The sequence below is a fragment of the Poecilia formosa genome, unplaced genomic scaffold, assembly GCF_000485575.1.
Source record: "Poecilia formosa unplaced genomic scaffold, Poecilia_formosa-5.1.2 Scaffold22, whole genome shotgun sequence".
NCBI classification, from domain to species: Eukaryota; Metazoa; Chordata; class Actinopteri; order Cyprinodontiformes; family Poeciliidae; genus Poecilia; species Poecilia formosa.
The window spans coordinates 1,823,299-1,836,327 of record NW_006799961.1 but is presented as its reverse complement, the minus strand read 5'-3'; the positions used below and the strand labels follow the sequence as shown (position 1 = coordinate 1,836,327).

The following is a 13,029-nucleotide window of genomic DNA, read 5'->3' as shown; positions in this document are numbered from 1 at the left end:
AAAAAAAAAAAGAAAAAGAAAAACTACACACCAGCTAGAACCGTACATGTGATGCACAAAAATGTCTTCTCCTTATTTGGATTTGCTCAGAAGGTAAATTATTTAGAAGAGTTAATTGATTTCATGAGTACGAAGGTTGAGTATGCTAAAACTGTACGAGTAATAAGTCTGAGGGTCTGCGGCAAACAACTTAAAAAGCCATGAAACATTAAAGAGCAGAAAAGCACAATGAGTGTGGAGGAAAACGCAGAGCACCTAATAAATGCGAGAACCAAATTTGCGTGTTCCTTAGAAATCAATGAGAGAGCAAGTCATGCAAATAAAACATGTTATCCCGTTGAATATTTGAGCCGCATGTTTTTTTTTTTCAGCTTCTCCCCGTGTCTGAAAAGTGGGAAAATATATAAAAATAATGTTAGATAAATGAAAAAGCTGATAGTTATTTAAATCTTTTATGCTATTTGCATGACTGTTGGGTGGAAATTTTTCAAAGTGAGATGAAGCTGCTCTTTGTCTACTGTAAAAGAATGTGGGAGAATGTGAAGGCTACAGTAAACTCAATCAATCAAACCCAAAGTACAGAAGCTACTTTTAAAGGTTGTGATTCATTTTAAATTGCAAATTGAATTCCAATAAAAATATTTTTGCATTTTGACATTGCACACATTTCTGATTAAATATTCAGTAAATAGCTTCAATGAAAATTTGTTGCGTCAATTTAAGATGTGAACATAATTCTTTTCTTAACTTTAAACTTTAACTTTTCCATTAATGACCTCAGGCAGCCTGTAATACTGTTGATAACAATTCCCTTAACAGATTTCAGATGGTAGACAGCTCTGAAACTGTTTGTATGTAATTCAGATTGTATAGAAAGAGTCTTGAGATGACATTTGTTGCTTGCAAAATATATAATTGCAATGTTTTCCTTACTTTTTTCTTTCTAAAAATAATGCAGTTTCTCCGCAACTAAAATTTAGCAGCAAAAAGCCTCTGAAAACATAAAGGAGTGCATATGTTCCTCTATTTTTAAAGTCTTGGCTTTAGGTACACGTGTGCTCTAAAGCAAATGACTTGTGATATCATTATTGGTGTTGGTACCACACATCTGTCAGATTCACATTTACATTTACTTTTACTATAAAACACATCCAGATCTGCTAAAACATGATTTCTGATCAATTAAAAGTAGAAACAAAAACCCTCAGGGAGGCATCATTGTTTTTAAAGCTCTTCCGTGTGGCTTTGTGAAGACTTGGCATCAGTAGAGACTGTTTTTCAAAGCAAACGGAAGAAAATATCGTATTTTTTGTTTGGCTATTAATTTACTTTTGCTAAATAAAATGATGTATCCTTATTTTAATATTTTCTTTCTAGACATTACATTGCCAAAAATATTGGGTCATCACTCTAAATCAATAAATTAAAGTGTTATAATCACTTATATGCCAAGGAGTGTATACAAATCAAGCATCTACTCATGCAGACAGCTTCTACAACTACAACAGGATGCCACCTCCTGACATTTCCACACCACTAAACACCCCACAGTCAACTGTTTGAAGTATTATTACAATATGGAAACCATATGGAAATATGGTTTCCATATGGAAATATGGAAACCATATGGAAACCATATGGCCCGAAAACAATCGGGAACTGTTTTCTGGGAATTGTTTCCCAGAAAACAATTCCCGATTTTCTGGGAATTGTTTCCTTTCTAACATTAGTGTGGATCTGTCCACGAAACAATGTCTAAAATGACAGGAATAAGCAAAATAGGAAAGAACTTGACTGTCTGATAGAACATCTTTAGAAAGAAGAGTGGTTGGTGTCTGCTAGCCAGGCCTTCACCCCCAAGATCAGTGTTTGGTCTCACAAATGAATTTCTGGAAGTATGCTCAAAAAAAATCCCAGAAACACTCCTAAAAGTTGTAAAAATCTTCCCTAGTTATACCAAATGGATGTAATTTTTTTCTTTCTTTTTACTAAATGAATGCATTATGTGGGTTTAAATAAAAACTGCTGGCTAGAACATGCAAAACAAATGTAAAGTGACATTTCCCATCCAAGATAAAAGTCCAAATGGTCAAACCTAAAACACACCGGTTTAGAATAAAAAGTATACTTATGCCAGCATATTCAGTTGTAGATCTGTGACCTTAAAACACATATTGTTTAAGCTGAATTCTAGTCTCCATAAATTATTTCAAATGCTATATAATCATGTTTCAAATGTGAGCATGTCAACATGCCTATAGTTTTTTGTTTTAGATTTTGCCAATTGGTTTTTAATATGTTTTTTTTCCCCCTTTTTTGTGAAAATAAAGCAAGATCATTATGCGATTAAAGGGGCAGGAGAATTGGATTTTGGTAGCAGATTTGCAAACAGTACAGTCAGCACTGGAAAAGAGAGATATAACCAAAAGACAGATAACGGTAGAGGAGAGATGATTGGGTTGAGAGGAATGAAGTGAGTAGTCTCCTGAAGAAAATCAATAAGATCAACTTTGCCTTGAATCTCAATGCGGAAGGTTTTGATCTCTAGCCCTGATTATTTTTGGGAATAACGGAATTATGTGCGTGGATGCAGAACATAATCTTGAAAGAGCCCAGAGTCTCACAAGGTTACTAATCAAAGTTTCATTAGGTATATATACACCTGGACCGCACACAAATTGAATAATAATTCCCAGTATATTTGATCGTTTGTGTTGTATGCTGTGTGCATTAAACATACCGATAGACATCAACAATCGATTTTACTTTAAATGCAGGCATGAAGCAAATGGAAAATAAGACCATAGAATCGAGGGAAAAACAGGAAACCCTGACACTGCAGACTAACCGCAATGCTGGACTAGATAGAGCTTTTTTAACGCCATTAAAACGAAGCAGGTTTGCCATTACTAATAAATAATACAGAGATAGTATCCAACTAATGTTAATACATGTATTCTTACCCATTTCTCTTCGGTGAAACATACACATCGACCGTTCTCCCCCCTGATATGCTGCAGACAGCGTGTTTTTCCGGGTTCTGCAATTTAGCCCCGCCTCTTAAAGGAAACAAACCAATAGTGTAAAAACAAACAATATGATTGACGGAGTTAGAAAGGAAATTAACCAATAGCGTCACGCAGTTCAGAGACAGCGGTACAATACAGAAAATGAGCGTTGATTTGCTGGGATAGATCCGTATTTGCATAAAGTAACACAATTAATATAGTTCACACAAAATATGTTGCGTGAATTGTAACATAAGTCATACAAGTTTTGGATTTAAAATAAGGGAAACATTCCGCAGCTTGCTGCGAGCCGTCCCACAGCCCAACATAAGCCCAACATCGCCTTACGTTTTAAGACAGATTTCCAAGAAATCTGCCTCAGTCAAACTACAAGTAGGTGTTCAATCTGATAGACCTACATTTGAAATGATGTGGACATTTTATGTAATTATAGACCCCAAAACACAAAAAGAGAATTGAAGCTTTTTTGTTTTACATCTTTACCAACTTTATCTATATGATATAGTTCCCTTCAATGTCATATCAGGCAGAAAATGCATTGTATTTCAACATGAAATGGGCCTTAAGCCCTTTGTGACATATAATTGTCATGAATTTTTAGAACTGACATGACGCCGGCTCCGCCCCCATGCGGAAGTTGAGAAAATGCGTAATGCGTAATTTTGCCAACCGCGAAAAACCATCGAAGAAGAACTCAATGCATTATCCGAGACATTTTTTGAGTCATTTATGCCTTGTCAGCCAACACTGAGACAAAGACAACAGGCAAGAAAATTCTCCGAGTCTTTCATCAGGTCTGCAAGGTTATTTGCGGGAAACTACTGAACAATCAGTTTTGCAGCCAGAGGAAGACCGAGGAGCACAAATGTAGTGTGAAAGCTATGTTGGACGCATCTTGCGTACAAAACGGGTGAGTAATGACTTAAATAATACTAGCTTGTGAAAATTTGCCTTTAGGAAAATGCTTAAAAAAATAAGCAGTAGCATAAAACGGTTTTTAGATATAAATACAGCAGTTACTGCAGCTTGCTGCCTTAGAGCTTTGTATCAACTCAAGTATAACTACTTTCCCTTATTGATCTTTGATTTAACTATTAATAAGTACTGTTATGACAAAAATTGGATATTTACAAACAGCTATCTTTATACAGATGAATATGGTAGTTTCCACCGATTATAGTTTCATTCAAGTGGACTTGAGGTTGACTGCAGGCCTTGAGCTGTTTCTTGCAATGTTTCAGACTCCTTTTGGGTTTTGAAATGTAATAAATTGTATTCTGCCCTCTACATGCTCTGGGTCAGGGGTGCTCAAGTCCAGTCCTCGAGAGCTACCATCCTGCAACTTTCAGATGCGTCCTTGCTCCAACACACCTGGATCAAATGAATGGCTTATTACCAGGCCTGTTCAGAGCTGAATGACTGCTGGTGAAGGAATTCAGCCATTTGATCATGGTCTGCAGGACGGTAGCTCTGGAGGACTGGACTTGAGCACACCTGCTCTGAGTAATGGCTGCCTGGATTGCATGTTCCCCACTGATGACGTTTGACCATAATTTCCTATTATTTTTCTCAAAATCTCTCAGCTCATTTGCAACGACGAACCCAGCAATTTTGACGGAAGTTCAGTTCTTCCAGATAATGGGGTGTGTACTTCGAGACAAATGGCAACCACTGATTGGTCAGTTGCTGATAAACCCCTAGAATGATTGACATTTTACGGGATTTGTCATATTCTGTTTCTATTGCTAACGGAATACAAAATACGGATTGTCAGTTATAATAATTCTATCTATCTATCTATCTATCTATCTATCTATCTATCTATCTATCTATCTATCTATCTATGTATCTATATATATTAATTTTGATCCACAGAGTTAAGCATTTTTTATTTTTTGCTCAGGATGGGATTTACAAACATCCATTGTGTGCAGACACCTACCATCACATAGTTACCTAGAGCTTCTGCAATTTCAGAACATTATCCAGATTTAATGACTTATTTCAATCAGGTCTGTTGAAGCAGGGATATGACTAAATTTCTAAAGTAATTTCTAAAAGACTGATGGTTTGACAAAATTGATTTAAAATACCACTTCACACTATTTATCGCAAAGATTTAAAAAATATAAAAGCAACAATCATTCTTACTTCTGCTAAATGGAAATTGATGATTAATACGATAATAATAAGACTTCAAACATTTATTAATTATCTTTTATTTGATACCTACGTACTGTGTACCCCTAAAAGATTTAGCTGGGGTACGCAGTACCTGCAACAAAGAGGAGCGGCCATCTGCTGGAAAAAAAAAAAGGAGAAAAATATTGAAGGCTAACTGCCATACATTAATTGGTTAATTGTCAGGCTGTCAACTCAGCTAGCCAGCCTACATTTAGCTGCTTTACATAGATGCCATGTAGCTTTTTGACTGCAAGAAAATACTCTATTTTGATAACGGTGATTGGAGGTGTTCTTTTAGTTTCCAAAAAGCTGGCTATTGGTTTGTGAAAAGTGTAGGAGTAGCTGATATTATATGTAAGCAAGTGAGAGAGAGAGAGATTGTGGCACCACTCTGCTCTTTACACTCCGGTCAGTTCAGTATTTTATCTGGCATCTCATTAAGTGAACTTAAAAATGCCATAACGGAAACTGTAATAGCATTTTGTACCTCTGACATTCAGGGCAGTGGATTACAATGATGGAAAATTTAGGGATATCTAAGATTTTTAGTTAAAATTGCAAAAGGATGTTGTCTCTGACACAAATATAGTGATGCTTTCTCCTCCTTACTCAGTTTATTACAGCAGAGTGTGTATGAATTTAAGTTTTCTGTGACAAAAAAAAATAAAATAAAAATGAAGACAAAATGTAAAACTACTTTAATAAAATCCACATTGAAGAGATTGGGTTAACCCTTCCAGTTAACTGTTTAGCCTTCCAGACATTTGACTGAACTCATTGATTAAATTATTAAACGCATAAAATATATCTTCAACGTACACTCCTTACGTGTGTATATTATCCACGTTATGTGTAGCTTTGAAAAACTGTCATTCGTTTACTATTTATCAATTTTCAATTAGAGCATCATGTCCACCCTGACTTGAACATCAGTGGATGACCTCTGTCCTGTCAGACAAATGACAGGAGGAAGCGCCGCGGTGCTTTCATAAAGCCACAGCACTTGTAACAGGTGGCAAATTTCGTTACGCTTCCATCTGAGTGGCAGAGCTCAGGAGCACTGATCCACACTCGTATTTAAACAAGAAGGGTTTCTAATCATCAAGATTGTCATGTGACATCATTTAGCTGCAGAATGTAGCCTGCGTGAGCCGGACTGTGCATCAAAGCAAAAATAACAAGGTTTCAGAGATGGCTTTCGGTCAGCTGGCCCCAGTTGAAGGCCCACATAACAAGGTTATGTGTTTAGAACCCAGGAGCGCCCAGGTCTTATAGGTTGATGTGGTCAGTTAATCATAAGGCTTGTCTTCTGAAAGTATAACAGTCATCCTTTGTTGAACCTATGGAAGGGTTGTGATGCTTCCTGAAATATTTGAGCAAAATGCTAATGAGAAATTCATATTATGTTTGTTACATATTTGTTTTATTTATTTACTTATCCATAAATACACTTGGTAGTTTGGCTCATTCAAATCTGAAAACTGAAAAAAGTGGGTTCTCCACCTTCAATGTTACAAAAACGAACTGTCACATCTTCCATTTTTTGTAAATATCCTTTCCTTGAAGATACGCACAATATCAGTGTTGTATTTTATATCAAAGGCACAGTTTAAACTTTTTTTATTAATGCAGGAACCCAGTAATTCCTCCGTAGTTCAAAAGCTTGGAATACAAACAAGATTGGAAACCTTACGAACAACACACTTGCCAAGACATTATTTCTCTAAAATGACAATGTGAGACCATCGGATTAAATTAGTTTTAAAATCTGTTTATCAATACATGCATGTATTGTATGTACCAGCTTGTCCACGCAGGGTTGCAGGAAAGATAAATGGCATACTTTAAACTTTAAATAAAATCTCTGCATCCACACACTGTATACCTGATTATTTGTGCTTGGAAGAGGTGGGGTTTGGTGCTGTTTCAATTGTGCCCCGCTTCAGTTCAAGGTCACAAACCTAAGATGCCCACCTTCAACTTAATCCAGTGCAGCCAGTGACAGAGCGATATATTGTCATGTTAGAATATACATTTATAACATGAGAAGATTTTGCATTGAAATGTTGTTTTTTTTTTTCCCTGTAGTTTTTCTAACATGCTGCATTCATCTTAGGATAAGTTTCTGCAAAGTTCCCTGTGCTGCTGCAGCTCACGCATCCCCAAAACACAAGCGATTCAAGCCGTTTGGGTATGTGATGATGTTCAGGTGGTGTCCCTCCTTGGTAATTTTGATCTAAATTATAAAGTTTTATTAATGATTGGCATTAGCATTTATTAATGGTCATTCAGACAAACCAAGTTTGTTGTTACATAACACACCCCAGCCAGGTGAATGTGGGTAGGCTAGAAGAACTTTGTTTTTTGCCACAAATGTGTTACCAAGATTTCTATGATATTTTGATTTCCAGAGAAATCCACTCTTGTATCATTTCAAGATATTTTGTGAGCTAATGTTCTCAATGCACAAGAATTGTGATTCTGTTGGACACATTAACGCCATTCCGACAAAATGTTGATAGATGAGCATGAACTGAAGCACATTTTGTATTTCTGACTAAGTGCAGAATGTTTTATTTATTTAAAGTTCAAATTGAACATGTCACATGTGTATCGTATTAAAAAGTTTTAGGCAAGGTAAATAATGTAAGTTAAATGAATCAATGTCCTTACAATACAGAGCATTAACCACTAATAAAATACACACAAATAATAATAAAAAGTTATGATGTGTTTCAGGACATAGGAACCTCACATTGTTTTGAAATATTTTATATTTTACCACAACTATAAATCTCGGTTTAATCTGGGAAGTTTTTTTTTTTTGGTACTGTACATCCGGCAGAGTAAAATATGTCAATAATAAGGGAAGGCTACTTGTAAACAATATAAAGTATGCATGGACAGGACAGTTGAAGTAATTTATTTGATGTAGCAAATTGAGAAAAGGAGAGAAGAGCAGTTCATGGCATTCTTTTCTGCAATGCCATTGTATCGAGATCTTTTGTTTGTGTACGCTAATGGACATGGAACCATTTCTAACCTAATAGAATTCAGCCAATGCCCATCACAATGAATATGGTTAATAGTACAGTTTGTGACAGTTCTTTATTGGCTGGGTAGAGAAATATAATTTTGCAGAATAATGGCATATAGAAAAGCAATTAGGAGCTGCATGGCGCTGTGCATCAGTTTTCAGTGTTTTTGCATAATGGCAAGCATTCTTTGTTCAAGATACATTCAACTCTCGAATATAAACTAAAGAACAAGTCAAGTAAGGTCCAGTGTAATTACTTGCAAAGGTTGCGGCCTCCACCATTTTCTTGAGAAAACTACAAATTATCTTTCGCTTTTTTGCAGAATAAAAGTTTAAAGCAAAAAAAAAAAGAGAAAAAAAAGAGAAAAATCTTCTGTTGAGGTTTAAACTGAATTATGCAGTCTTCTTTAAAAGACTGCAGTGGCACGAGAAAGAACTAAAGACATTAGCACCACTTAATGTAGTGACCTTAAGTTATTGTTCCATTTTACTTATGGTCTGACTTCTATCAGTATTCGCTGTTGTTACTGAATTTTGCACACAGAAAGTAATTATAGGCCTATTATGCATGAAAGTACTTACCTGCTATTATCGAGAAGGTCAGAGGAATAACTTTATGTGCTTTCTATACTGCAACTACACCATACTGTAACTGTGTGTTGCATTTCTTGATTCTGAAAGCCATCCAATAATTTTTATGAATGCCGAACTTTACTTATTTCAGTGACCATACTTCCCCAACAAAATGCCAGAATCTTTGCAGTTTCTTCTCCATCATACTTCCATACAGATTAAATCTGTTTTACTGTATGCATTTTCCTTTAAAAAAAGCAGAAAAAGATGCTGAGAAATGTCCTTTACAGATTTGCTCTGTTCTTGCTCATTAGTTGAATTTGAATGTTTCAGATAATCAAAAATAAATTAATATATATGCAAAAAGAGTTAGTTATGTCTAAAAATAAAGCCAACACAGCATTTCAGAATGAGAAAACTACGTTGACAATAAAACATGGTGGTAGTACGATGGTTTCGAACTGCTTTTATTATAAATTTTGCTTCGGGATCTGGACAACTGGCTGTGATTGGTGGAACCATGAACTTGGCAAGACATTTATGAAAGGGAATCTTCTCATGTTATGGCCTTAAGCTAAAACATACTCGGCTAACGATGTAGCACTACGTTTCAAAGCCTACCAGCAAGGCTAAGAATGTAAAGTTTTGAAATGCCACAGCAAAAATCCGGCCTTAGACCTTAAATATAAAATAATATGTTAAATCTTACTGAATATCTTAATACAATTACTTTTTTCACCCAGTTGTTTATTTTGGTTTTTCAAAATAAAGTTGCTTAAGGAAACATTGTCATTTGACGCTGCTACTGCTCCATCTTGTTAGCCTATTATTCTCCATTTTCACCCATTTTAAATGATGCTCCGGTAGTCTTTTTATGTTACTTTGTATATTTTCAGAGTCTACTTTGGTAAACAAATACAAATAAATGGACTGCCTCACTCAACAGTCTATTAGGATAGTCAGGGGACAATGGTGTGTTTCTGCTCTGATGTCCGTAATGTGAAATCCAATCAAATGAGGAGCATTTAGAGGTACTTATGGACCGTTCCACCATGAAAACGATGCAGTGAGCTCTGTAATAAGAGCTTGGCTAACGTCTGATTGAATCGTAGTGTATGGTCTTGTTGATGCACAAAAGGGCTAAACTCTAATGGACACTAAACAGAGTTTGTTTTGCGGTCATAATGTCATCAAACCCAAGGCTTGTATTCTCTGTTTAGACTACCACAATTAGCCTGTCCCCTGTTTGTCATCTACCAAATGACTGAAGCAGTATTAAAACCTCCTATGCATACAATTTTGACCTGTTTGTTGGAAATGAGATGAAATACCAGTTTTAACATGCAGCACATTAAAAGTCATTTTAAGGGCAGAAAAACAATTATGATACATTTTTTTGGTGACTTCAGAAGATATTTTTTGTACTCTATGGGGTCCATATTATAAATGTATTTGCCTTGCCTTTTTAAAACCCACCTCAAAAACACCAACATTGTTTCTAAAACTAGAAACAATATATTTAAAAATAATTCATATAGCTTTCCATTTGCTTTCTGCCAACAATATGTTATTGCAAAATTCCATTCTCTCAGAAAGTTCAATAATCACCAACATGCATAAATTTAAATTGTGTTATACATTGTATAAAGGCTAGGGTTAGGATAACGGGTCCGTTTTTACATTTACTAATATAGATTTAATACAACAGGCTTTTCTAGCTGTTCTGACCATTTAAAGTACTTTATTCTTGAACCACATTCACCCATTTGCACTCATTCATACAATGACACACAGATCGGTAGATTTCTTGGGTTGAGTGCCTTGCCCTGGGGCACATCAACGTACAACAGGAGGAAGCTGGAATTAAAACCACAACTTTACAATTGCAAAATGACTACACTAAACCACTAAGCCGCAGTAAGCTGTTTTCCACCCTCAGCAGGTTTATCTGCATCATAATAAGCTGTTAAATCTATTTCTTAGATTAGATGGAAACTGAAAGATCCTCAAGTGTTCCTGACCTCGCTACTTACTCAGAATGGGCTGCTCACCATGGCATCATGGTCGGTCCACAATCCTGTTTAACCCTTGCAGCTCATAATCATTATGGGTTTGTTTCTACCTTCCGAGGTGGATCAGGGTGAACTTCAATATAAGCTGGAGTACCTGTTGTGAACCCACACATGCGCAAGGAGAGCATGTAAACTCCATGCAGAAAGACCTCAAGCTACGGTTTGAACCCAGAATCTTCTAGCTGCAAGGCAGAAGGGAAAACAACTGTACCTCTCCTAAACTACAGCTTTTTCAAAACTCATATTATCTTACTTATAGCCCATGAGACTATAGGTAAGACTTCCTTTAATAGTAAACAGTAGTGATATCTCCAGTGTGATGTATCGTAGAATTATGTGGAATATGAAGATTTTTAAAGTGCAAGAAACAGAAAAGAAAAATGAATCCTATGACCTAATCTAAGATAATGAGAAAAGATTTTTTTTTTTTTTTTTCTGTCTAGTAGAGTCCATTTTATACTTGCGGTCCCAAATGCAACTTAGCTGCCTAGGCTGTTATTAAAACAAAAATAGTACAACATGAAGAGTGAGTGTAAATTATACTGCCTGGTGAAAACCTCTTGATCTTCAAAAGAGGAACATTTCTGGAATCAATCAAGCAGCCCCATGATCAGAATGACCACAACTGTTAGCTTTACAACCACATATGAGGGCGCATTAACACTCACTTTAATCTGTTTCAATGGGAGAGCAGTGACACAAATATATTTACAGCCGTTTCCTCAGCACTTTAGTTAGATTAATTCTAATGGCAATATTTATATACATTTTTGTGCGATAAAGGATGAATAGCACAATAAATCTGGCTTACTTATGCATAGCCCGGTCACTGAACATAATGCAGAAAGCACTTGCTTCAAACCTGGCTGACCCTGAGTTGTGGTGATGGCTCTGTTCAAGTTAACGAGAGAATGTAGAAACTCAGCTCGGCTCTGCATCAAAACCAGCCTCTGAACTGTGTGACCTTTATCATTCTCTCTCCTCACGCCCCTGCCCCCTCTCATGCCCTCACACAGACATAAGTATTTGCTTGTGTAGCAGCTGCTTGGAGGTAGAGAAGGAGTGAGAATGAAAAAGACAGAGCTGGGGAGGTCAAAGGGTTGTGATGGTTGACTATGCTAATGCTGTTGTTAATGACTTTGCTGTGAGTGATAATTGATCGTTTTCATTACCGTATTAACTTTGCTGCCCAGACCAACTATACCCTAAGCAACCCTTTCCTCGCCCTCCCCTATTCCAAACCCCCTGCCTTTTTCTCTCTAGGCAGTAATGAATGCCCCTGTTTGATCCTTGGAATAATGAACTAATTAGCTTAATTAAAATCAATAAAAGTGCCAATATCACGTTGGACATTTCAGGGACACCAATTTATTCTGCAGAAAAAGGAATTTTCTGAAAATGCAGGTAAAAATGGCAAAGCGACACATAAAGACAAGGTTAAAAGAACTAGAGAGGAGCAGGATGAAAGGAAAATGAGTTTGTTGAAGTCAACCAGCAAGGGAATGGAATCAGAAGGGAGAATCAGAGGAATAGAAAAATCAGAGGAATAGAAAACAAGTCATTTAAATGGCATGGCTACAAGTTTTTTAAATGACAAAATGGAAGACATAAAATGGGCAAGCTGGAGTGAGGACAAGAAAGCATGAGAGAAATGGACAGAAAACATCAGAGGAATGGAGAAAGCCAAAGAGAGGGGAGTCTAAACGAGAGAGAAAGAGGGCGAAAGAGGTTCCTAATGCTGATTTATGAGTGCTTGACGGTCGTTAGCTGCAATAAATGGCTTGTAGGAGTGGTTGCAGCATTACTCCCTGTACACGATACTAAGTGCATTGTAAGGTCAGCCATAAGGCCAAACTTACATATGTAAAGCTATGCCCTTGTAAACCTTTGCTAATGAATCTGCCACAGGATGGAACTGTAACAAGTCCATCTGATATGCTGCGGCTCCCTAAATCTGTGTGGTGATTATTTTTTATCTCAGTGTCATTTTAAAATAAAAACAAAAGTTTAGCAGAGAGAGAACTTGTTTAGGAAACTGCTACAGCAAAGAGCTGATGCTGCAGTATAGAACTAAAACAACTCTAGAATCAGAAAAAAAAAGTATAAAATGATCTTATCAAATAAGTAACCACAA

The 13,029-nt window shown here is 36.3% G+C and overlaps 1 protein-coding gene and 1 long non-coding RNA gene across 4 annotated transcripts in view; one reads left to right on the top strand and one right to left on the bottom strand.

The window, feature by feature from the left end:
• Positions 1-3,046, bottom strand: part of pex2 (peroxisomal biogenesis factor 2) — a 10,894-nt gene extending 7,848 nt beyond the window's left edge. Inside the window, exon 1 of one of the 2 annotated variants that reach the window (XM_007547902.2) lies at positions 2,964-3,046. In XM_007547902.2, the coding sequence (XP_007547964.1) occupies positions 2,964-2,991 (28 nt within the window). In that variant the 5' untranslated portion in view covers positions 2,992-3,046. The remainder of the gene's footprint in view (positions 1-2,963) is intronic. The other variant, XM_007547903.2, reaches the window with a different exon arrangement.
• Positions 3,047-3,697: 651 nt separating this feature from the next.
• LOC103135263 (uncharacterized) overlaps positions 3,698-13,029 on the top strand; it is a 109,894-nt gene continuing 100,562 nt past the window's right edge. For both annotated transcript variants that reach the window (XR_475905.2, XR_475904.2), the window contains exon 1: positions 3,698-3,939. This is a non-coding gene — a long non-coding RNA (uncharacterized LOC103135263). The remainder of the gene's footprint in view (positions 3,940-13,029) is intronic.